Source organism: Homarus americanus, unplaced genomic scaffold (genome assembly GCF_018991925.1).
Source record: "Homarus americanus isolate GMGI-L3 unplaced genomic scaffold, GMGI_Hamer_2.0 scaffold55640, whole genome shotgun sequence".
NCBI lineage: Eukaryota > Metazoa > Arthropoda > Malacostraca > Decapoda > Nephropidae > Homarus > Homarus americanus.
Genome location: NW_024713650.1, coordinates 3,193,589 through 3,218,476, shown reverse-complemented (window position 1 = coordinate 3,218,476; position 24,888 = coordinate 3,193,589). Strand labels below are relative to the sequence as shown.

The following is a 24,888-nucleotide window of genomic DNA, read 5'->3' as shown; positions in this document are numbered from 1 at the left end:
CAACAACAACCTTCTCCCATGGTAGTGCTGCCAACAACAACCTTCTCCCATGGTAGTGCTGCCAACAACAACCTTCTCCCATGGTAGTGCTGCCAACAACAACAACCTTCTCCCATGGTAGTGCTGCCAACAACAACAACCTTCTCCCATGGTAGTGCTGCCAACAACAACCTTCTCCCATTATGGGCTACAGTCATTTCTATAATTTTTTACATTATACAGTATGTTTTGTAAGTTTACATTGTACAGGTATTTGTTAAGGTTTTCCATATATTGTACAGTGCAATTTTATTTTAAATACCCGGTAATTTTTATAATTTTCTTTTTTCTTTTTCTTAGTTCTAAAAAATCTTCTTATTGAACTTTCCAAGTACCTACAGTACAGTACTGGGCCAGAACATCCTCGACCACCTCTCAAGTAACTTCTTATTTCTTTCCCAGTTAATATATGACCCTTTATTTGACATTATTAATCATAAAATCACACTTATAATTTTGTACAACTCCACATCCCCGATAACAAGCCCTGACCATCCCCTCTCTCTGGTAGGACGTAGACCCTTTGTTTTACACTGGCTCCCTGTTCACTATACAGGGTAACAGCCTTTGTTTTATCTTGTCCCTTGTCATAATCTGACATAACAGCCTTTGTTCTGTATTACTCTACTACTTTTCTGAAAATATACTTTCATGTTACTCCCTCTCTCAACTTGATTCTGTATATCCTTTGCTTTATGTAACTTTTCTTAGTCAGATGATAAAGCCTTTGATGCAACACATCCTCACTGTCTGATACCAGTCTCTTAACCCTTACACTGCCAGATGTCACCTTTATTATTTTATTTGGATGATGCCAGACGATTTTATTCAGCACAGAGAGGATCCCATACACAAAGGGTTAATTGGTCACATGCATCAAGTGCCAAGCAGCTTATGCATGGAATCTTCAGTTCTGCATGTCAAGCAGCAGTGTTATGTTTGTCCTTAATAAATGTTAACTTTCTGTATGTTTAAATTATTATATCAAGTTATATTTCAGTAATCCCTCACCCATTTCACTTATGCTGGGAAAGTAACATCATTAGTATGTAATGCAGGAGAGCTTCAGTGTCATCAGGCAACTCTTTATACTGTGTTACCGCTTCAAGCAGTAACCTGACCTTTCATTGTTGAACATTCATCGTAATTTCTTCTCTGTATTGAACAACACTGTACAGCATCCATAAACATTTGTTCAGTGTGATACAGTAATTTGGCATCAACCCCAAATTTTAACTATGGATTCAACTGAGACCAAAGGTCAGATACAGTATACGACTTGTTGCTCCTATCTTAACTGCTTGCATGGTCACAACTATAAACATGGCTAACGTTCATAACCAAGGCAGCGAAACGTTTTATCTAAAATTAATCGGCATTTTTGTAGTCGAGACAATCATCCTATATTATGTACAGTACAGTACTGTAGTGAAGATGTTGTTACTAAGGGTTAGGGCTGACCACTGGAATAGTCTCAGCTGCCTTGGTCAAGGTCTCCCTGCATGCCTTACCTCTAGACCTTTGTGGACACATTATACTGTATCAGTCACTTTGAGAGGCACCAGGAATAAACATGACAATAATATATATTGTATATTATTTATTAATTATTACCTTTTCTAGAAGATATTTTATAAAACTCAAAATAATTACCTCTCGCTTGTCAGTGATCATTATTATTACCTTTGAGGATGTTTCTTGGTCAAATACTCTCCTCAAGTCATCAGTAAATGTTAACAGTCTTGTCTTTTCCAGATGAATACATTGTGTGTGAACAATGGTGGTGATAATTATCAAAAGAACATTTATATTTTCTTGTTAAAAGGAAATTCACAAATGTATCACAAAAATTAATAACCTGACTTTTCTCTTTCATCTTGTTTCTTCTTCACTATCTGACACATCTTGAAAATCCTGAGGAATATAAACTTCACTGTCAATTTTATCATAGTTTATCCCTACAAACTTATTTTTCACAATAGTCTTTTTCATGAGAGATAATTCCCTGGCAGCATCCAATCTCCAGGCTTCCTTATATAACCCTTTTCTGAAAACCATCCCGTGAAAGTGTGTCAACTTTTCATATTTTGTCCTTGAAAATCCTATGTATCCGAGAGTTATTTTCCAAAGCTTATAAAGATGTACATTAGCATTCTGGTGTTTACTGTCTGGAGTGATGACACACAGAATACCATTATGTCTGAGAAGGTTGTAAGCTTTCTGGCAACACAAGAATCTATGTTTTGGAGACGGCAAGTATTCAAGAAGCAAGCAAAACACCACTGCATCAAAGGAACCACCTTCTAGACATGCTACAGTTTCATCCCTGGGAACTTGATCTGTTTTGGGCTCAACATTCTCATTCACTTCTACACTCCTACTCCATTCTGCCATACTTGTATTAGACATTTCAGGTGAACATCTTCCTTCTCTAGACATTCCTGTACTGAGCCTTGTGTCACCATCCAAAATCCTCATTGGTGTGGATTTACTATTGGTGGTGGCCTCGGGCATGGCAGCTGTGGCTCCTTCTTTGCTGTTTTTATCTGATGATATAGGTTCTGTTAACTCTACTTTACCTGTTGCTTGTTGAGAAGTATTTGATATATCCGATACCAATAATTTAGTGTCTTGTAAAGTATCTGTTGTGACTGACGTAATTTTACTCGTAGATTCATGTTTGTCTGACTGCAGTAATAATTTTGGATGACTGTGGACATCAGTCTTTACAGGATTATCTTCTATGGGTTTTTTGACAACTTCCAAACTTAAGAAGTCACACTTCTTGACAGACTGAAAAGGGAGAAACAAGATACAGTTATAAGATGTTTTAGTGTGAAAGGGAGATCAGGTAATAAAAAATGCTTAAGGAAGAATTGACAGTGACATATTGGCTCTGAATGTAGGAAAATATTACTTAACTCTGGTGGTCAAATATACAATATTATACACATGTGAGACTACCAGATAATGTGAACATCTTGATTCAATTATCTCAATCAACATGAGTTGTGGAAAAGCGTATTTGGTTTGTTTTTTATTCACTTTTCTAATAAATAATATATATGTACAGATACTCTCCATTACCTTATGAAGTACAGTACAGTACTACAGTACAGTACAGTACAGTTGTGTTATTTCTTGAGGGAAGCTGTGATGCTAAAAGAGTTCTGTTAATTAACAATACTGTATGAACCAACATAACCTAACCTAACAATCTTTTATAATTGTTATGTTAGGTTTGTTTACCATCTGCCATCATTAATGTTTTAGCATCGTAGACTCGGTGCACTTGTTCCATCCCCTGTACAGTAATCAAGAATGGTGTAATACAGACAGAAAAACATTAAATTAATACAGTATAGTCTGGGTTTACGCGGATATTTTATACGCGATTGGCCATTTATGCTGCACCTGTCCAGACGCGATAATTATTATTTACGCGGTAAATGCCATCATATACGCGGCAAGCGGCGGGCAAGGTGCTGGGCGCTGATGTCAGACTAGTGCCGATGACGTCGCGGTCTGTGATTGGGCCACGTATCCTTACCACCCACGCACCCCCTCCGCCGCGCGCTGTGATTGGTCTATTTAACCTTGCTCTTCCCTGCCACCAGGGCTGATGACCTTGGCCGCGCCAGTCTCATTGTCCCCGCGTATACTCACTCGTGCCCAGGAACCTGTTTTGTTTTTTGTTTTTTTCTACATAATGGCTACCCCTGGACCCCCGCCACCCCTGAGAAACCTTGAACTACCTGACCCAAGCCACCCTAAGCCCAAGAAGGTGCTGTTGATTTCTTGGTGGAGGCGTGGGGGCAGCTATCTGTGGCAACGATTCGTCACGCGTGGCGTCATGTGTTGGAGGGTATGCCAGGTGGGAGGCAGAGACAAGCTGTGGCTGGCGAGGCTCAGTCTGTCGTTGTGGCATTAGAGAATGCAAGAGAGGCTGCACAAGGTGTTAGAGCTGAAGGCTTCTCCGAGAACACCAACGACGACATCCTGGAGGTAATCAGGCAACCTGAGGTGACTGCAGACGAGATGTTGCAAGATGATGACGTCAGTGAGCAGCGAGGTGGAACAGAACAATAAGAGCAGAAACTAACACATGCTGATGTGAAAGATGTCATCGAGGCAGCTGAGAGATTGAAGCTCCTCCTTGCCAAAGACCCAGTCAATCATCGCTACAAAGTGTCTAATAACCTTCAGTTGCAATCCCTGAAGCCCTATGTTAAGCTGTATCACGACCACATCAATGCTAGCCGTCAACAAAACATCACCGAGTTCCTCACCCGCCACAGCCAGCCCAAGTCAGTGATAGTGAGGATATGGACTTCGAGGGGTTTGACCAGGAGGCCCTGCTAGCCTCTGTGGTGGATAGAGATACAGGTGAGGGCCAATAATCTGCCCTCTGCCTCGGAACCAACCCCCCAGCCATCTTTTCTACTGATGTAAGTGTTAAAAACCTAATATTATTGATATTTCTCTTAAATATTAATTGTGTGTGCATACCATTATAAAATTAAGATGTTATTTTTACTACAACGTACGTATTGTGTCGGCGATAGCCCAAAAAAGGGTCGTCTGGCGGTCAGCCCAGTCTCTACAGTATTTCAATTAATCCCAAATGTTATTTTATTTGCGCGTTTCACTTTATACGTGGACCTCCATGGGTTTAATTAGGCGCGTAAAACCAGACTATACTGCAGGGGTGGCCAACCTTTTACATACCATGCGTCAATTTGTTCACACACGAGTTCAGATGCGCCATACAACTCTTGTACCCCCGTCTACTACTTGTAAAAATATGTTTATAGACATAATCAGCATTTTTACATGATAAAATTATTAAATATAAAAACAATATCTGATAAAGCAGATAAACATTACTTACCTTTAATGAGACTTTTGAGTCTGTTTTCATTTCGCCAGTCTTTCAATGTTTGGAGTTAAATTTGTTACCGAGAGCAGCAGAGAATTCTTCAAATTTGAATCAGGCAGTCGCGACCTCGTTTTGCCTTTAATCAATTTCACGGATGAAAATGTTTGTTCACATCTATATGTCGTTCCGAAACGACATATATAACTCTGGGCAAATTTTCTTAGTTCTGGGAAATTTTCACAGGGTAATGATCGCCAGAAATTCATCATGTCAGAAGCATTTGGGACTGAGGAAAGCTCTTCAAATTTCATTTTCAATAATGAATTTGTTTTCAAGTCAATAAGTTCCATTTGTATGTTACTAGGCATCTTCATTATTTTTTGTTCACTAAGTGAAAATGGGTTTATAAATGCGAGTGTGCAGTCTTCTTCTTCAGCAAAATCACGAAAACGACTTTCAAATGACTTGCAACAACTTGATTTTTTCAGTATATTTTGTCAAATTGCCATTATCAGCAGCACATTCACTCTGCTCTTTTAAGTGCAGAAACTGGCTCAAATCCTCATTTTCTAACTGAGAGATGAACAGTTTTAACTTCATCTTGAATGCATTGATGTCATTTACTAAGCTAGGAAACAATTTGTTCTTGCCCTGCAGTTTCAAATTTAGATCATTGAGATGTCTGGTAACATCAACTAAAAATGCCAAATCAAATAACCAGTTTTTATCACATAAAAGGGCTCTTTCCTCAGGTAGCTCAATTTTCTCTTCTAGAAAAGTATGAACAGTATTTTTCAGTTTCCAAAACCTACTCAGAACCTGTCCTCTTGAAAGCCAGCGCACCTCACAATGAAGGACAAGGTCGCCATATTCCAAATCTAATATTTCACAATATTCTCTGAATTATCATCTGTTTAATGCTCTTGCTCTAATTTTATTCACACATTTCTCAACCGGTAACATAACATGCTGCAAATTTAAAGTTTTTCCACACAGTGACTCTTGGTGTATAATGCAGTGATATTTTAGTAGAGGACGATTTAAAAAGTTTTCAAGCAAAGTTGTAGTCCCGGCGACTTTACCTATCATTGACGGCGCTCCGTCAGTACACACAGTGATGAGTTTACTAGAATCTAATTGTAGATTTTCTAGGCATGATATTACTTTGTCAAATATGTCTGATCCTCTTGTTTTTCCATGAAGCGACTCAAGACTAAGTTCTTCAAAGACACTAAAATGATCATTAATTCCTCTTATAAAAATGCTTAACTGGGCTACATCACATATGTCAGTTGATTCGTCCAAAGCTAAAGAAAAGAAAGTACAAGAATGGACAAGGTCTTTCAGTTGGTGAGATACATCATGAGAGAGTTCCTCGGTATGTCTCGTAACTGTCTGCTTTGATAGAGCAATTTCGTCTGCTTTCCTTTCAATACTTTTATCACCAGGACGTCTTGCAAATATTTGGAGACAAGGCTTAACAATTTCTTCTCCATCAGAGAAAGACTTCCCTTTTTTCGCCAAAGCTAAAGCAATTTCATAGGACACCTCTGTCATCGACAAACTTTCACAACTTCTTTTTAACAAATACATTTTGTCTTCTTCTGAATTCTTCCTTTTTCTTAGTCACATATTCTTTCCATAACTCAGACCCAAGCACGAGCTTCAGTTTTCCTTCTATTTCAGTCTGATGCTGTGCACGAAATAATAAAATCGCTAAAAATAATGAGCAGGCTTACTGCCTTACTTTATTATTATCACAGGGATTCAATGTGCCACTTCTAATCATCCAATGCGCCACGTTTGGCACATGCGCCGGAGGTTGGCCATCCCTGCTATACTGTATACCTGCAAAATCTGTCCTTACAATAATACATAAGAAAAATTTCATACCGGATGAGCTGGACAAAGATCAACAGCCATGACGTCAAACTCTTTGTACACAAGGAAGGGGTTGTAACAGCTTCCCACATCTAAGACTTTCACTCTTGAGGTTAACAAAACTTTACATCTGTAGAAGTAGACAAAAATATTATTACTCACCATCAATCAACATAAACTGAGTGATACTTATTACAATAGATGAACAAAAACTGTTTTGAGTTTTGCTGTGTAGTCTTGAAAAAACAGGACTACTGTACATATGTACGTACATGGCACCACAAGAATTAATAATAGCTACTTTCCATTCCAGTCCACTTGCTATTACAGTACAGTGATCCCTCGGTTAACGAAATTTCGGTTCACAAATTACCTTCCATAAGAATATTCAATTCGGTTAACGAAAAAAATTCGGTTAACGAATTCCTTACCAATTCTCACTCAATATGTTTTCGCTTGCTCACCAGCTGTAGTATTAGTCCGCCAATACAGTAATTGGTTCTAGGGCTTAAATTCGTTCCCATTTGAGTAAATATCAAGAAGGTTGTACTACTTTATTCAATAATTTTCCAAGTTTTATATTAAAATTTGTAGTCATTTTAACAATTATTTAACATAATTGAAGTACAGGGAACTAGTTTTTAGTGTGCCAAACAGCCACTTGACTCACCAAACAGGCGTCAGTTTGTATCTCTGGTCAATGGAGGTAACATCTTGCTTGAGACTCTCTTGAACATAAACTATTTTTACATTTTTACAGTACAATTATTGGTCATTCTGAAATTTATTTTACATATTGACAATATATAGTGCAGTGCTGTGTTGATTTAAAGAAAATAATCTTGAGTTACACCAAGTGAACTTAAAATTTTATGGGTGAAATGACAGCATGAAGCATGGGGGTGACTTCTCTTCCACCCCACTTCCTTCTCTTCTCCCTTCTCCTCCATCCCCACTTCCTTCTCTTCTCCCTTCTCCTCCATCCCCACTTCTAATTCCCATCATCATCATCATCATCAACCAGGAGCCTTCTACATACACGCCTCAAAGTAAATGTACTTTACTGCATTTATTTTTACTATGTATGTAATTTTCGGTGAGCTGGAACCAATTACCCAAAATCACATTGAAACAATGATTTCGGTTAATGAACGACCTTCTGGAACGAATTGTGTTCGTTAACCGAGGGACCACTGTATAATAATTAAGGCATTACTTGACCAGCTTCATTAATGTGAGTGTAAATGTGTTATTACAGAATTAAATTAGTCCATAATGAACATGAGATATGGCCAATGACCCAAAACACTATATGGTTTCATAATTGCCCTATTTTTCTTTATTTCTTTTTGGTGCCAATACTGTACAGTACTTTCATTACTTCCCGTCAAACATCAGGGAAAGGAGAAGCAGCAGTAGAATAAGTCTACAGGCAGAAAATTATTAACAGAAACAAGTGATACTGTAGTAAGTAAATGGTGGAAATATTCTGATAATTCAATGGTTCTTACTGCTAGAAAAAGATGCAAAGACTTCATGTTGGGGAAAGGAACAAAGAGTAAGGAAACTGGAAGTACAGAAGAAAGCCACTGGGGAAAGTGGGTCCTACAGCCCTTACAGTCCATTAGGGCAGGTTGGCTACAGCACACTGAATATTAAACCTTTGGTACACAAAGAAGAGCGTAACTAACGCAGCACTCAATTGTCTTCATTTTTTAATTGCAAAGTTGGGTACTGTACCAATTCACAGCTGGGTGGACTGGGGGGTTTCTATTGAATGTCCAGTGTTGTATTAATGCAGCCCTCCTATCACAGCCCTATCTAAGGAGATAATAACAGCAGGAAGCAAATTAAAACTAAGAAAAAGTCTGAGAATGGATGGTGTTCAGTCAGATGTTGAAACAATAAGAGGAGGAAATAATGTACATGCCACTATGAGTATATCAGATGGTACAGATAACAGCAAAAGTATCAGGTGAAAGGTTGTAAGGAAGATTGTAAAACTATGATGAATATGTCAAGGTTTTGCTCAGAGGTAGGCAACAGTGGGTTCGTGATGGAGGCATTCGGCCATAAAGCTTGCTTCACGGTAACCAGGACACCAGGCCATCAGGTAATCACAGCTAAAATACTGGAGTAAGTAAAATATGTCATGTAACTGCAATAATTTTCAGGAAAAATTATAAGAAAGAGACAGAAATAAGGGAAAGAACAATACTGTACTATACATGGGAGGATGGTATTGGAAAGCTGGGAAGTAAAGAATAAACTCTCGAAGGATTAGAAAACTTCTTACCTTAGCTTATGGCAGAGAAATATGGACTTGGAATAAAGTACCTGGAGAATGCTTAAAAATTCCAGCACAGTACAGTATTAAAAATGAACGAACCAAGAGTTAATTCTGGGCTAGCTAGAACCAGGTAAGTGTATGGAGTAGTAGAGGAAGAAGAGGGTGTAAACAGTGGAACAGTTAAGGAGAGGATTGTTGAGATGGTATAAACATGTGGGAAGGATACAGTGCATAGGGAGACTCCCCATAAAGGAGACATGTGGAACAATACAATAAGTGTAGAACAGGGCAACGGATAAGGGAATAGACAGATCAAGGAATATAAGTAGTGATAGGGCACCCTAGAGATTCTTTAGGTATGGCTACCCTCAGAGGGGAGCTGCTGGTAGAGTTATGACAGATAACATGTAACAAACACCACAGACCTGTCAGCGATGTTAGACTCATCCATTTTCAATCCGAGGTGTTCCAACTTGCGCATTTCTTTGTCCGTTGTACGTTGTATGTCTCCTCCGTGGAAATACTGCATGATGGCATTGTGAACCCAAGTCACTCGAGAAGTGTTCACCTGCTAAGACAAATTCTCCAATACAATCTTGATGAGATATCAAACATCATATTATTAATCTGTGCAAAAAAAATAATATTTATTTCTAAACGTCTATACCCTGTATGAAATTTACTATTTCTCACATATAATGCAGTCATTATCATTATCACCATAACATATTTGTGTGGATTAGTCACGATTACCCGATGGCATAGTGTTCTGGTTGTCATCAGGCTTTTACAGAGTGGGAACTGGGCATTACAGTATATGTAGGACTCCCAGCACTCACTTACCGGTAGTTGGTAAGGTAGAGTAACTACTCCTTAAGGTGGTCAAATATCACCCACCAGAGTACTGTACTACATCATTGTACTGTACAGTAATTCCTTTTAGTTCAGTATTTGGCAAAAAACATTGTTAAAAAAGTTTGTTTTTTGTTTTAAAGTTGGAGCTAGATTAAAATTGGACTGAATTCTGTTATAGTACAGTACAGTACAGTGGCAGGTACACTACCAATATAATCTTCATTGCTAAACAAAACTGTACAAGAATACACTTATTTTGTTTTGTATGTTCCAATAAATTATAATTTATTTAAAGAACTTATGATTTGTTTATTTATAAACTTTGATAATTTACCCTTCTTAAAATAAATTTTGTCATGCAACAGAGAATCATTTATACAGTTGACATTCTTATTAATGATAATACAAGATTGGTACAGTACTGTATCTGTTTATAAACAATAACTATTACATGTTAAAATAAAGGTGACAGAACTGTGCTAAAATAAATACAGTACAGTAGACTGAATATTTGTACAGGTATTGGTAAATATAAAAACTGACCCTTAATAAAGCTTTTACTGTACATAGGGCTACTACCACACCTTTTTACCTGAGTATACAGTACAGTAGTTGGTGTCGGCCAGTGTTCATAGTATCATGTTTCACAGTTAACAAGCTTCTTGTGATATAGGTCAGGTTGGTAAAGTCGTGTACCCTGGTATATGAGAGTTATCAGATTAATAAAGAAGAGGATAAAAGTAAAAGTAGTCCTGAATGTTCTTTTGGGTTTTACTCTTTTGGTTAGGTTGTCAATAGTGAAACCTGAGAATAGAGAACACTAACACTCATGTAAAATAACATAGTAACAGTCACTTCATTTACTGTTCTGTTACCACAAGGTTTGGTAACTGCAGTGAACAACACAAAGCACATATCACCAGGAAAACATTAACTCTATTAGCACCTGTTGTCGTGGCTCCCAGTGTTGGGTAGCTAATGTATGCATGGCATTGGCATATGTGTGGAGCTCCTCTACATGTTGAATGTGTTGTTGCCAGACTTGAGTTTCATCTTCACCTGAAATTACAATAAATAATTAATCATTAATATAAACACCAAACTACCTAACCTAAAATACTCCAGTTATCTTCTAACACAATGATTCCTTACTGTCAACAATAGTCATGTAAGTTTTGCAATTTATCTTATGTTGTGTCACTTAACTTTGATTATTTGTGTTTAAAATTATTTCACAATGAGAGGTCAAACCCCCCAAAACCTTCCTCTTGGTTGTCCTGACCCACCAAAATACAATCCTTCTTTTGGAGTTTGGTTGAGAGACTGAATTATCTACAACCTAAATCATCATTAACACAGAGACAAGATGAAGACTTTACCTAACTTATACCTTCTCCTGAGCCTTTTGTGTGTGCCCTTGACCACCTCAGCGAGTCTCTTACCCTCGTCATTCATGGTACCACACACCCCCTAGGGCCACCCAGGTGAGCCTCAGGTGAACCCACTACTGAACTCAACCACAAACCTCAACATAATAAATAAAGTTGTCATTTATATTTAGGAAAGAACCATTTATTTAGTGGTATATCACAGTATTTACATCAGCTAAGGCTATTGGTTCTATAGATATATATTTTTATTTTTATTTTACCAGAGTTGAGAGGTTCATTCATTCACTCTTGTAAACACTAATAATACTATACATTTATTATATAACACTACCACATTTATTATATATTTAATGATACCATTTTAATATTTCTGTATAATCTATTCCTGGTGTATATTATTAGTTATATATGTATAGTTTAGTGTGATATATTAACCGGTGGTAGTGGATGTTTTATAGCAGTCTATCCCAAACAATGGCGTAAGGAGACATGTGAATGGTGGCCCCTCGAGGAAACCTTCTCCAGTCACACTAACACGTGGATTATACCTTATTCACTACCTTTAGAGTAAGTCTGTAGTGAGTGTTTAATTAAGTGAGGACCGTGTGAAGTAAACGGGGTGTAAGAGAATGATTATAATATGTGTGATGGGAGAATATCTCAGGTGATTCAAACTTCCCTCCGTACACTGTCCTTAATAACCCACATTTGGTAATTATATATAATAATATCGTGTAATGTGTCATAATAACGTGACTATCGGTTAGATAAAGGACTGATTATTTGAAATGTTGATAGTAAAGGTAAGAAAGAGTTATAGATAAGAGGTGATGTTAACAGGTAATACATTTCAGTGTCGTGGGATAGGGAAAATGTTTATGTTTGTATTTACTAATGATGATATGTAAAATAAGGCACTGGGTGTACTTGTGGTAGAGATATAGGTCATGTCTCAGGTGAGGTTGTGGTGCTCTGGTGGTGACAATCTATCATACATTAGGGCCAGCTGGTGCCTATAACAGGAGGTGCCAGGTGTAATGTTCTCACCCACATGTACCTTAGATAACACACATCTTTGGTCATGTCTCACAAAAGGCCTGGGTGCACATGTCTTCTTAACTAGCTTCTGTTTTGTCTTGTCACATAGAGGAGTTACCTATTTAATTTTTATTTTGAAACATAAAAACAAAAAACAAGTTTCCTAAAAAAAAATAAAAAAATATTACTGATCATTCAGACTGTTTCTAACCATGTTTGATACTACATCAATTCCCAGCCAATAAACTGTTTAACTGTTATAAATATTTTGGTATTATTATCGTTTAGGTCATCCAGCAGGTTAGGTGTACGTTAGGTTACGTTGAACTATGTTTTTCCAATGGTATTTTTTTTGTGTGTGTGTTTTGAGCAATTTCAACTTTCAGAAAGGTAGATTTTAAAGTAAATAATAACTGTATTATGCATGATTATAACAGGAATGAACCACTGAGCATTGCCAAACTTTATCTGTGAACTGTAGGATGAATGAAGCAGCAACCACTTGACCTAACTTGACTGTGTGACTTGATGATCTTTTCCTGCTATAATCACAGTTCAGTGATGGTTTGGTTTAATTTACATGAGTAGTGATGTCGGAAGGTAACTAAGCCATTGTGTGTGTGTCACTTATTCCATTTTTTGTAAGCTACCAGCGGGAAAAAACATTATTAGTTAAAAAAAAGTTGTTAAGATAGTGATACTGAAGTGATATATTTTCTAGTAATAGTCTAGGAGAGAGAGGCACTGCCTTACCACCAGCTGTAGGACATAGAGCCATAGAAGATATACTAATGAATTTTTTGCTTCATGAAATGCCCCAAATTGTACCAGGAAAACATTTGGTGCTGCTATAGTGAGCAGTCTCCAAGATATTTAGTTCAGGTTAAGTTAGGTTAGGTTAGACTAATCATGTCTTTGTAGACCGCACACTATAGTAGCACTAACATTTTGTGTAATATCACTTTACACAATTATTTACGTTCTCGTGGTAATAGATTCTTTTTAAAAATTTATTTAGGAGATTAAAATATAAGATAAATATTATTTTAGGTTAGTTTAGTACATTTTATGAATGATAAAGTATAGAATATAACAGTACTGTACCTGGTACTTATTTAATGCCTCGTTGATAATTTGACATTCATACAATGAACCAAATTGACCTACCTTTCCTAATCAACCAAACATAACCTAACCAAATATGCTAAAGTTATCGTGTATTGAAATTTTCTAAAATAAAACTAAAAATCCCTTCTAAACCTTGGAAGAAACCTACATAGCAGACACACAGAAGCTTGTCTGCGCCTCCCACATGTAAATACTGGAGTAATCATAAAGGTGGTGATACACAAAATATGTCCCTGGTACATTTTCTGTCATTTTCATGAGGTAAGAAAACATGTCTTCTATGGTGAAATGTTTATAGTTAGGGAGGACCCATCCACACGATTATCCTCTTTCCATTTGTGTTTAAGGTCGAGGCTAATCGTATGACAAACCTCATCATGTTGTCTCACACAATGGTCGAGAAATCTAACCTAACCTTAAACTAGAGTCAATATGATGAAATTTGTCTGCAGGAATAGGCACAGTGTATATTTGATTTAGTATACTGTACTGGACAGAGACAACAGGCCAGCATTGGATCTTTGTTATTGTGGATCGAGTGTTTATTTGGGGACAAGGTGGGAGAGGAGGCACATCATGATGGTTGTGTCCTAAAAGTTGGCTACACATTACTGAGAGCTACTGTACCTGTATTTGCTAAGGGCATCTGGATCAGTCCTCCATTTCTAACCCCCCCCCCCCCCTGCAGAGATGTAGATTACTGCTCAGAAGAAAACAAAATTAAATCCTTATCATTTTTTGGGGGATATTCTCGAGGTAAATATATATTAACTTCCATAAACAAAAATCCTGGACCTACTGGTAAACTCGTTCCTAAGTTGCAGAGTATTACCCATAAGATCATGGATGAGTTTTGTACAGTATTTTTCTTATTATTATTTGTGGAGTAATGGCCCCTTCAACTTTGATTCAGTGTCTGCATTTGTGCATCATCTAACTGTAGATGTTATACTGTACCATAGCTTAAATAACAGTGAACTTTAAGCAAACTGTAGCAATGTAGAGATGATATTTCATAAGAAGTTCTTAGATGGATTATTTTATCTTATGTCCAGTGTAGGTCCTTGAGCTTTGCTACAGTAGGAAGGCTTGACCACCTGAGTGGTAAACACTTGTACAGTACAGTGTCTCGCCTGCCTACTCCATTAACATGTTTTCTCCTTAATGTATTGTTCCACCTTTCTCTCCCATAATGTAGGTTGGATGATTCTACTCTTCATAATTACCGTTGTATTTGTGGTTATTTTTCATATTCTAGGAAAAACACAGAACCGACACAATGCCAAGCTCTAATCGCGACATCGTTCAGGAGCTGCAAGAAATCCTTCGTTTGTGGGAGGAGGACCAGTCTGTTGCATCCAAGGACCCAACACCCCACCTCATCAAACTTTGTGAACTATTTGAAAGAGAAACTTTTAACTTCCTTAAAAAAGTAAGAAATAATAGCATGGTACGGTACCTTTGAGCTAAAATAAAGTGCTTCTGTCCCATTGACTTTGTTCATTATTTATGAAAATTTTTGGGGTTAACCTCTATCATTGTATGAATATAAATAGAGACTAAAGCCATAATCACCATTTTGATGTGTGTACTCTGATCATTCTCTGCATTTGTTGTGGTTTAAAAAAAACTTGTGCACTTGGATAACACCTGTTGCTAGAATGTGCATTGTTAGGGTGATAACAGCTGAGTGTTTATCAATGCTTGAAATTAGGCAGAAAATAAGGTTATTGCAGCTGATTTTGATTTATCTATAATTTATTTGTATCTTTATCTTGTCTTTAGGTAGCTACTGGAGAGAATAAGGTGTACTGTACTGTATTATTATGTAAATCAAAGAAACTCATTTTTAGTATGGATGCTTTCCAGTACAGGTAGTGTGAAAACACTGGGATTACTGCAACTTGTGCTGGGGAGCGAGAGCCGGTAGCATCAAACTTCTTTTTCTTTAAAGGGTTCTCGTGTGTACAGTTGTCTGGGTTTTGAAATTTTCAGATTGATTGTAATATTAAATTTTCAGAATTCATCAGATAACAATTTTATCTTGAGATTTGCAAAAAGCTCTCCTTATGAGGATGGATAAGTTCCCCTTCATATAGTTGCTTGCCTCCCTCATTGTGTGTAACATTGCGAATCTTCTCTTGGCACTCCAGTTTATGTTGTCTTTGCTGTAAACTTGCACAACTCCAAGTGCAAGAATTTTCATATTTTTCTTCTGTCTTAGAAAAAGACCTTCACTTTTCACTAATACTTGAGAAATGTCAAACAACAGTTTTTTTTCTGATTACAAGAATCTAGTGTGCTGATACCTTTTTTCTTTTTCCAGGACCCAGACCCATTTGATGATCGCCATCCAGTGACTTCTGAACCAGAATGTGCTTTGGGACAAATTCTACGTGCCCTCTTTAAAAAGGAAAATTTTGTGACAAAATTAGTTAATCACTACTTGCGTGAGAATTACTTTTCTAGCCTGGGCCTGACACAAGACTCTACAGACCTTAACACAGCAGCGTGTCGTCTGCTGATAGACTTGCTCTATGGCCTTGATATCCCTCAGGTAAGATAGGCTTTATTTACTACTGTATTGAACTGTACTGTACTGTACTCTGGGCTTCTGGGTCTGTATTGGCGATGACATTTTGAGCCACTGACTGACACTTTTCACTAGTTTAAAAGCCCATCACCAGGTACAGTACGTACATGTAAGTTACTATACTGTACTTCAAAATTTTCAAAATGCCTGTATATACAATTTTAAGCTCACACCAGGAATAAACTTTAGGTCCACTGACTTTTCATTCACAAAATACTCCAGAAATTGTCAGTTAATGCCTTAATTTTGATAATGCATGGCGATTTCAAGTGACTGAGATTAAAACTAAAAAAATTTTGTCGTAGCATTAGCATATAATACACTACAGAAGTCATCATGTGTTTACTCTGGTTGAAAGATGAGAGTCCTTCTGACTGTTGCAGTGATAAGAGCAATACAGTCGACCCTCGTTAATTCGGACCCCTTTAATCCGGATTTCGGATAATTTGGACAAAATCTGAACTTTTTTATTTATTTATTTATTTATTTTTATTTTTATTTTTTATTTTTTTAGATTTGTAGGAATATCATGTACGCGGACCTTAAGCTAAAATGCTGGTCCACCCACTGCTGGGATAAAACACCAGCATCTTTTTGGTTAAATGTAACATCACCACTAGTGTGGGGGGGGGATGCAACTTTTAGCTTCAGACATGAAAAATATTTACCATTTACTGCCAGTAAACAATGGAAACGTAAAATATGTACCAATTAGTAATGAAAAGTTGTGCAGTTCCTTCAGCAAATGAAGCTCACCAACTTATAATAGGCTAAATTACCTTACAGTAGTCTATGTTGAAGTTCTTAGCACAGGCTAACTTATCATATCATATACGGTATCACAGTTCTCATTGATCTACAAAAAATACCGGTAATAAAAACCTTTTTGATATTTCACACTTAATATAATACCCAGTAATCTACTTCAACCTCCTATTGTTTACAACGACACATGACGCACCACCAGCTGTTGAGTATCAGCTACACGGTACACGTGTTTTTCGAATCGTTTTCAGTTAAAAAACTGTTACATCACATGTATATTTTACCTTAACTGTGCCTGAATGAATATATTCTTGGAAATAAATAGTAGTTTTGCTGAAACATGATGTATTTCAATGTAAAATAGGATAAAATACATGACGAAAACAAGACTTTACCTAACCTTCCAATGTTCTTGATATGTTACTCGTTTTTTTAGTAGTTTTCGGTTAAAATACTGTTATATTACAATGATATTCTATTCATACTGTGCTTGATATAATACATTCACGGAAATGTAATATTTTTGCTGAAATTATGTACGTATTACAGTGGAAAGTGGGATAAAATCCTGACGAAAACAATGACTTTGAAATATAATGCAATATTAACCCCTAAATCGGTTAATTCGGACAATTATTAGTCCGAATTAACGAGGGTCGATTGTATGTAGTCTTCATTTTCATCACTGGTGAATGACCTTTTCAAGCTGGTGACCAAAATGCTTGTGGATTATGCCTCATAATTTTCCTGAAACAGAATTTACCTTTGCAATTACTTGGTAACCTCGGACATTTTTATTCTACATACCCAAGTAATTTTTAGTTCATTCAGTCCCAATTTACACTTATTGTATTATTTTATTGATACGTTGTTAAAGAGCTAACTTCTCTATTAAAACCCCCATCATCTAGGACTCGGTGCTTAACACCTTCACTGTGGAGGCGTCACTCTTGATACTTTATTTGGCTAACACCAGACAATTTTATTTAACTCAGCAGGAACCCATACACAAGGAGTTAATGTTAGGTTACTAGTAAGAGGGTAAGAGCACTCTGGTGTGAAAGAATAAGGAAAACTATTATTTTTACCAAATGTACAGTCACCCAAAAAAGTCCATTCGCGAACCACGAACCCCGAGATTCAGACTCTTGAATCCGAAGCATTTATGGACAGAATAATGTGCCAGTGTCTGCTGCTTCGGGTTCACGAGTCTGAATCTCGGGGTTCGTGGTTCGCGACAGGACTTTTTTGGGTGACTGTACAAAGGATCACCTAACCTGGTCTCTGTCATGGGTCAAGAAGGAGTGTTTTGTGTATTGTTTGAGAGTTGTTGGCAGTGTGTCAAGATCATTTTACATCTAATTTTAGCTCGTGTTTATCTGTACAGCGCTCTTTGTTCATGAGTGGATTGTACTGACATTTTTTATCAAGAGGGAATAATTTTTCCAGGTATTTAACGAATCCGAGACAACTGTTATGCGGCTGTTTTCATGGGCAGAGAAAGGACCAGAACCTCTTCGCACTTATGCTACCGGCCTTCTTGCGGCAGCTATGGATATACCGGAGATAGCAGCCTCTTTCAGGGATTACAACACCCATCTTGTACCTATTATGCTGAAAAGGTTGTGGGAGCTTAAAGATAAAGGTAAGTGTGGTGAGACCTGGCCAAAGTATACTACACTACTCAGATAATGAATGACTGGAAAGGCATAAATTGTGTATATATTATTATTATTTTTTTTTTAATATTAGTAACCATTACATTTTTTCTTAATTCCTCAACTTCTGCCAAATTTGAATCCTAATTTTGTTTGGCACGGTTGAATTTTAAGGTTTATGTGGGTCTATGGATCTTTTTTTTTATGAAGTTTAACCTAAAGGATGTTCTGATTCAGGTGGTGGAGGGGAAGAAGACAAAAACAGTAAATCACATGTGCCAGAGAGACCGTTCGCACACCTTAACAGTGAGTCCATCAGTACAGCGCCTCTCACCAACGGAGAAGAAGCCAAACATGCGAGTGATGCTCTTGAGTCCACTCCCAAAAATATAAAAAGTACGTTGTTTGAAAATTGTTTTATGCTCTATTATATGATTTTTAGTGTTCAATATAATCATCGGGATTTATTTTCTCCTGCTGTTCCTCATATTTTTGTCTACCTCTTGGTTATATTTCTTTGCCTCATAAATCCTTCACTACGGGGACACCATTTTTAATATTATTTGGTAAATGTCAGACTACTATATTCATCAGAGAGGAGACCCTGTACTGTACACACAAGGAGTTAAATACGTATAGGTTATTGAATCATTTAACGTGTGATTATTATTATTATTTTGGGGGGGAGGGGAGGCGTCCCATCTATATTAACCACCCAGCTTATTTCACCTTAAGATTAGCCACCCTAAGAAACCTAACCCCACCAGATAGCTTTGGGGTGTTTAATTATGAGGTGACTTTGTTTTATTATTTTATGAGGACTTGAGTGGAGATGTTTATCACTGAATGGTCTCAAGGAATTATAGTTTAGTTAATATTGCTGCCACAGACTTTCTACCTGTATTAAGTATCTGGCCATTTAGGGAGAAATCTTTTACTCTTTTGTTTACTTGAAAATAATAGTGAATTACTATTCCATGAAGGATTTGCTACAAGTCAGCAGGTTAGGATTTAATTTGTTCTTGTATTTTTTACTCTTTAAGTGAAGGCTAAATGATGTGACTAAAAATTTATTCCTTGATGGTTGATGATGATTTGTGATGTTTATTGTTTCAGATTCACACTCTTGTGCCACCCCTCCCAAAAACTCCAACACTAGTGCAACATTCAACATCTTTGGCTCCCCTAAGCAAGCTCGGGAATCGTGTGATCCTCTTCTCAACTCTGACTGCTCTAATTCATCTTGGGCAGAATTAAGCAGCTACATAGTAGGGACGTACCAGATGTTTCCTATGACTCGTGACACCCAGCAAATATTTGTCCTTAAATATCTCAGACCCATTGGTGAATACCAGGAGGTAAAGAACTTGTTTTTATTTTGGTTATCATCAGTACAGACAGTACAGTAGTTTGAAGATAATATACAGTACTCTATTTGTTTAATTTATCATAGTCTGAAGTTTTTCCAACTAATAAACAAATTGCCTATACAATATATATATATATATATATACTGTATATGTATATATATACAGTGGTCCCTCGGTTAACGAACACAGTTCGTTCCACAGAGTCGTTCATTAACCGAAAATTTGGTTAACCGAATCCATTGTTTCAATGGGATATTGGGTAATTGGTTCCAGCTCACAGAAAAGTACATACTACAAAGTAAATAAATGCAGTAAAGTACACTTACTTTGAGGTGTGTATGTAGAAGGCTCCTGGTTGATGATGATGATGGGAATTACAAGTGGGGGTGGAGGAGAAGGAAGTGGGGATGGAGGAGAAATCACCTTTCAGGGACCCATGCTTGATGCAGTCATTTCACCAATAAAATTTTAAGTTCACTAGGTGTAATTCAAGATTATTTTATTTAAATCAACACTGCACTGTGCTATATATTATCAATATGTTAACTAAATTTCAGAATGACCAATAATTTTAATGCAAAAATGCAAAAATATTCAAGACGCCAACAAAATCGATGTTCACTCCACTGTAAACAAAGCCAAACTGACGCCTGGGGGGGGTGAGTCAAGCGGCTGATGGGCGCACAAAAAACTAGTTCCCTGTACTGCATGTATTATCAATATGTTAACTAAATTTTAAAATGACTAATAATTTTAATATAAAAAATGCAAAAATATTAAAGAGCACAACTTTTTTTATATTTACTTCACTGAAAATGAATGTAAACATAGAACAGATCACTGAATTGGCAGACTGGCCCATCAGCTGATGCTCTCAACAAAACGTGTTTGTCGTAAGGATTTCGTTAATCGAAGTTTTGTTCGTTAACCGAACTGAAAATCCTTATGGGAACTAATTCGTTAATCGAACCGTTCGTTAACCGAGGGACCACTGTGTGTGTGTGTGTGTTTTAAATGCACCATGTGTATCTGTAATAATTTCTCTTCACAGTCTCTGGGCAATGTATATGAACACAATGCTCTAGAATTGATCTTCCACTACATGAATGTCAGAAAAACTGGAAATGCTCGCCTTTCTTTTGAAGGCTTACGTTTCCTTGGGTCTCTTCTCTTCCACAAGAAATTTTGCCTGGAGTTTGTCAACATGGGTGGTGTGCAAAAGCTTTTGCAGGTGAGATCTAGGCCATGTTTTTCATGTAAGCAGTGTGGGTTTAAATTGTTACTTACATTGATATAAAGATTCATTGCAGTTGCATTGCGAGTGTAGCACTGTACAGTATTACTTATAATGTACACAAATAAACAATCTCCTTTATTTCTGTCAGGTCCCCCGTCCGTCTCTTCCAGCAGATGGTGTAGCACTTTGCCTCTGGTATCTTGCTTATTGTGAAGAAGCTGTTGAGAGAATTTGTCTCCTGCCAGATAATGTACTTTGTGAATTAATTCGCTATGCCTTATGGCTTCTTGAATGCTCACACCAGTCTTCTAGAACTCATTCAGTCATGTTCTTTGGAATGGTCTTCCGTTTTAGAGCAATTTTAGAAAGATTCGATGAACAAGATGGCCTTCGTAAGGTTTTGAATATGGTGTCCACACTCTCCCTATTCCAAGATGTTTGGGAACAAGATATTCTTGATGAACCAAATGAAGTGCTCATGTGGCAAACAGTGAAGCAAGTGTGTTTGAGTGTCAAACATTATTTTGAATCTCACTTGGCTCTGAAAGTTCAACACCTGCAAAGGCTGACAGTCAGAGAACATGGTTCAGCACAGCAGCACTCATCACCAGCTTACAAGGTATTATTGTGAAGTGTAGTGGATCATAATACTGTACTCAGGAAGAAGGTACACATTTGTGAAAATAAAAACGACTACTTACATAATGGCAGTGTGTGTTGATGAGAGATACTGTAGTAGTTAATAGGGGGTGGAAGGATTACTTGAAACACTTGATGAGTAGTGATGTACAGGTTACAGAAGTGGTATTATAGGACTGTACAGTATGTTAGAAAAAATATAATTTGTGTGCAAAGAAACAAGATGTTTTTACCAGTTATGTATCTAAAGAATGCAAGCTGGATACTTCATATGGCTTAAGTTTTCTTTCAATAGTCTCTGGTATTTATGTTTATATATACTGTATACTTATACCGTACTGTATATAATTCATGTGAAATTGAACGAATGAAACATACTGAAGAATCAATGTGACACGGGACTCAATTTATCAGTGTTCGTGTTGGCTGTCCATACTGTTTGATTGACTGAGTTAAAGAGATAGATTCACTGTACTGTAGTGCCTTGTGTTTTAGGGTGTAGCGAAGGTGGTGATTTTTGAGAAGACCTTTACTGCATCTTAGAAGAAACTTATCATATGTGGGGAGAGGAGGGCAACATCACTGAGGGTTCTTTGAGAGATGAAGTAGAACCGAGGCTGAGTATGAGAGTTCAGATGTTTGGTGTGTGCTGTGCGAGGTTGATGATGGACAAGTACAAGGATATAGGAACTTTATGAGAAAAGGGAGGGAAATAATTAGGGACAGTAGTGCGAGAACAAGGCGATAAGGACACCACATACCACATACTTTTTCATACTAGTTTCTTAAACATGGAGCTGAGAGAACAGTTGTGGTGTATATAATGACTTTAAATGTATCGTGAAGGGAATTAATGATAAGATAATATGGGGCATTGAAATGATATAAGACTACTGGAGATAATGTGTATGACTAGAATGATTTAACCTATAAAGATGGGAATGTGTGGAGATGATGTACAGTATGTGGTTAGAATGATTGAACCTGAAATGATGAGAATGATTACACTTGTATGAGACAGAGAACTGGTGTAAGGGAAAGACTGGTGAATGAGGATCTGTGTATGTGTGGATCAGAGTGAACGAAACGGCTTGTAACGGATGCAATTGGGGCTCTAACCTATACAGTATATACCGGTATAGTACATTAAAGGGGATTCAAGATTTATATATATATATTTTTTTAATTTGTAAACTATGTAGAGCATAAATATTCATTGCTTACACAGGTATCCAGTGTGAGATTTTTTTGGAGTTATTTTTCTGTGAAGTTACAGGAGGAACATAATAGTGCATTATACATTTGACAGGCTGTGAATGTGACGGTAGAAGTGGTTGAACGTAATGTAGAATATCTATTGGAACACCTTCCACATAGAGCGAGATGGAAGCCCGTAGAACAGCTTGTTTCCCTAAAAGGCGTACAGCTCTTACTACAACTAGTGACAATGGTGCTCACTGAATCCTTCAGCCCTAAGTAAGTTCCTCATGTTCCATAGTCTGTAGAGAAGTAATAGTAGTGTTTTTTTATGATTATATTAATAAAATATAATTAAGAAGTGGATGGTAGGACAAAGAGAAGTTTAGATGCTTATAGAATATTATATTATTACTGTATGTATGTAAATAATTTGATATCCTGTACAATTCATCCATGTACTGTACTGTTTTGCCTCCTCCAGGACAGAGACTGCAGTATTTGCACTGGATACACTGTATGTGTGCAGTGTTATGCCCATCGTTCAGGGTGCTCTGTGTGATAAGCTCACCACTCCTGCCAGTGATGATCTTCTCCAGACACTTGACCCTCAGGTGTGAATATTTCTTGACACAGTAATATTGATTAATTAATTAATTAATTTTTTTTTTTTAATAGGCTGGCTTCTCCTGGGTGAGGAGTCTACTAGGTTAGGGTCATCAGTGAAACAAAGATACACTACTGTACTGTAACAGTATTAGTTTTAATGCTTAAATTGTTCCTTTGTTCATAGACATGTATACACACATACATACATACATGTACAGGAATACACATACATATTTGTTTATTTTGTGTGTGTAGTGAGTCAAGAGGGCCCAAGTGTGTGGTCTGTGTTAACTCATAGTAATGATAAAGAAAACAAGTCACTGATGACCATTTGGAAAAAGTTGTGTAACTTAAAATTTGTACAAATATTTGGCTGAACTAAAACATATTGGTGTTTTAATTCAGCCACCAAGTGGTATTTCAACACCAATACTGTATCTCCCAAGGTCAGGTTGTGTTGTGCTGCATGTGGCTAGTAGCACTGTACTGTAGTCATTAGTAGTAGATGTCATTCAATATAAAAAAGTTAGTGTAAACAGTAATCACCTTTGAGTGCCGGTATAAACCCGGACCACCACATATAGGACATGGGCTGATATTTTGATCCATTTTTCACACAAAAAAGTGCATCTTATATGCCGTAAAATACAATACATTGGGATGTGGAAGTTTGGAACTCAATGAAGTGGTTTACTGCACATAGGGAGACATCTGGTTACTGAAGCATAGGGTGATGCAGTGGAGGCGGGTGGGAGGAGGAGGGTGGAGCGGCGGTTGTAGTAGCTGGTTCTTTCTTGAAAAACATCGTGATTGTTAGTTGTTTCCTCTTGGCTTTGAGGACTTTAAACACTTCCTGGTAGGGAAACAATACCTGGCTGATTCCTTGGACCATCTTCAGGCTCCTTTCCATGGAAGGGTCGTGGTCAACAATGAAATCAGATACCACCTTCGCATGTCGAAATAGTTCACCAAAATTGTTGCATTTCTATAATTTCTTCAGCTTCATCTTCTTCAGCACTTTTTACCAACTCTTTCAAATCCTCTTCTGTCAGTTCCTCTCCATGCCCATCAATCAGCTCTTCCACGTCTTCAGTGGCCATGTCCACAAACCCCTCACCACCCAATTGACATGCAACACTCACAATGTCATTCACGTCCTTTACTGTGGACGGAAATCCCTGGACATTATTCACACACTCAGGCCATAAGGTTCACCAACAAGCATTCACTGTCTCTGATTTGAGTTCATTGAATGCTTCACTGATGTTGGTAATGCTGTCCACAATGCTGTACTCCTTCCAACACTTGCTAACATCAAG

General features: G+C 37.3%; 2 protein-coding genes across 7 annotated transcripts in view; one reads left to right on the top strand and one right to left on the bottom strand.

Annotated features, from left to right (window-relative positions):
- Positions 1 to 307: 307 nt before the first annotated feature.
- Positions 308 to 11,628, bottom strand: LOC121873610 (S-adenosylmethionine sensor upstream of mTORC1-like). Of its 5 annotated transcripts, none has more exons than XM_042377272.1 (5): positions 11,596 to 11,628; positions 10,891 to 11,003; positions 9,515 to 9,660; positions 6,812 to 6,929; positions 308 to 2,832 (listed from the first exon to the last, which is right to left on the bottom strand). In XM_042377272.1, exons 1-5 carry the CDS (start codon positions 11,615 to 11,617, stop codon positions 1,912 to 1,914), a joined length of 1,320 nt encoding a protein of 439 aa, XP_042233206.1. In that variant the 5' UTR covers positions 11,618 to 11,628; the 3' UTR covers positions 308 to 1,911. The 5 variants fall into 5 exon arrangements, with proteins under 5 accessions (XP_042233206.1, XP_042233214.1, XP_042233186.1 ...); XM_042377280.1 differs by having other exon boundaries at positions 9,515 to 9,657; XM_042377252.1 differs by lacking the exon at positions 11,596 to 11,628 and adding an exon at positions 11,324 to 11,469.
- Positions 11,629 to 11,752: 124 nt separating this feature from the next.
- The window catches only part of LOC121873593 (DDB1- and CUL4-associated factor 1-like), a 56,333-nt gene continuing 43,197 nt past the window's right edge, over positions 11,753 to 24,888 (top strand). For both annotated transcript variants that reach the window (XM_042377247.1, XM_042377240.1), the window contains exons 1-10: positions 11,753 to 11,902; positions 14,760 to 14,933; positions 15,828 to 16,058; positions 18,309 to 18,504; positions 18,755 to 18,913; positions 19,634 to 19,875; positions 20,939 to 21,118; positions 21,273 to 21,743; positions 23,073 to 23,239; positions 23,445 to 23,574. In XM_042377247.1, coding sequence (XP_042233181.1) covers positions 14,781 to 14,933; positions 15,828 to 16,058; positions 18,309 to 18,504; positions 18,755 to 18,913; positions 19,634 to 19,875; positions 20,939 to 21,118; positions 21,273 to 21,743; positions 23,073 to 23,239; positions 23,445 to 23,574 — 1,929 coding nt within the window. In that variant the 5' untranslated portion in view covers positions 11,753 to 11,902; positions 14,760 to 14,780. The remainder of the gene's footprint in view (positions 11,903 to 14,759; positions 14,934 to 15,827; positions 16,059 to 18,308; positions 18,505 to 18,754; positions 18,914 to 19,633; positions 19,876 to 20,938; positions 21,119 to 21,272; positions 21,744 to 23,072; positions 23,240 to 23,444; positions 23,575 to 24,888) is intronic.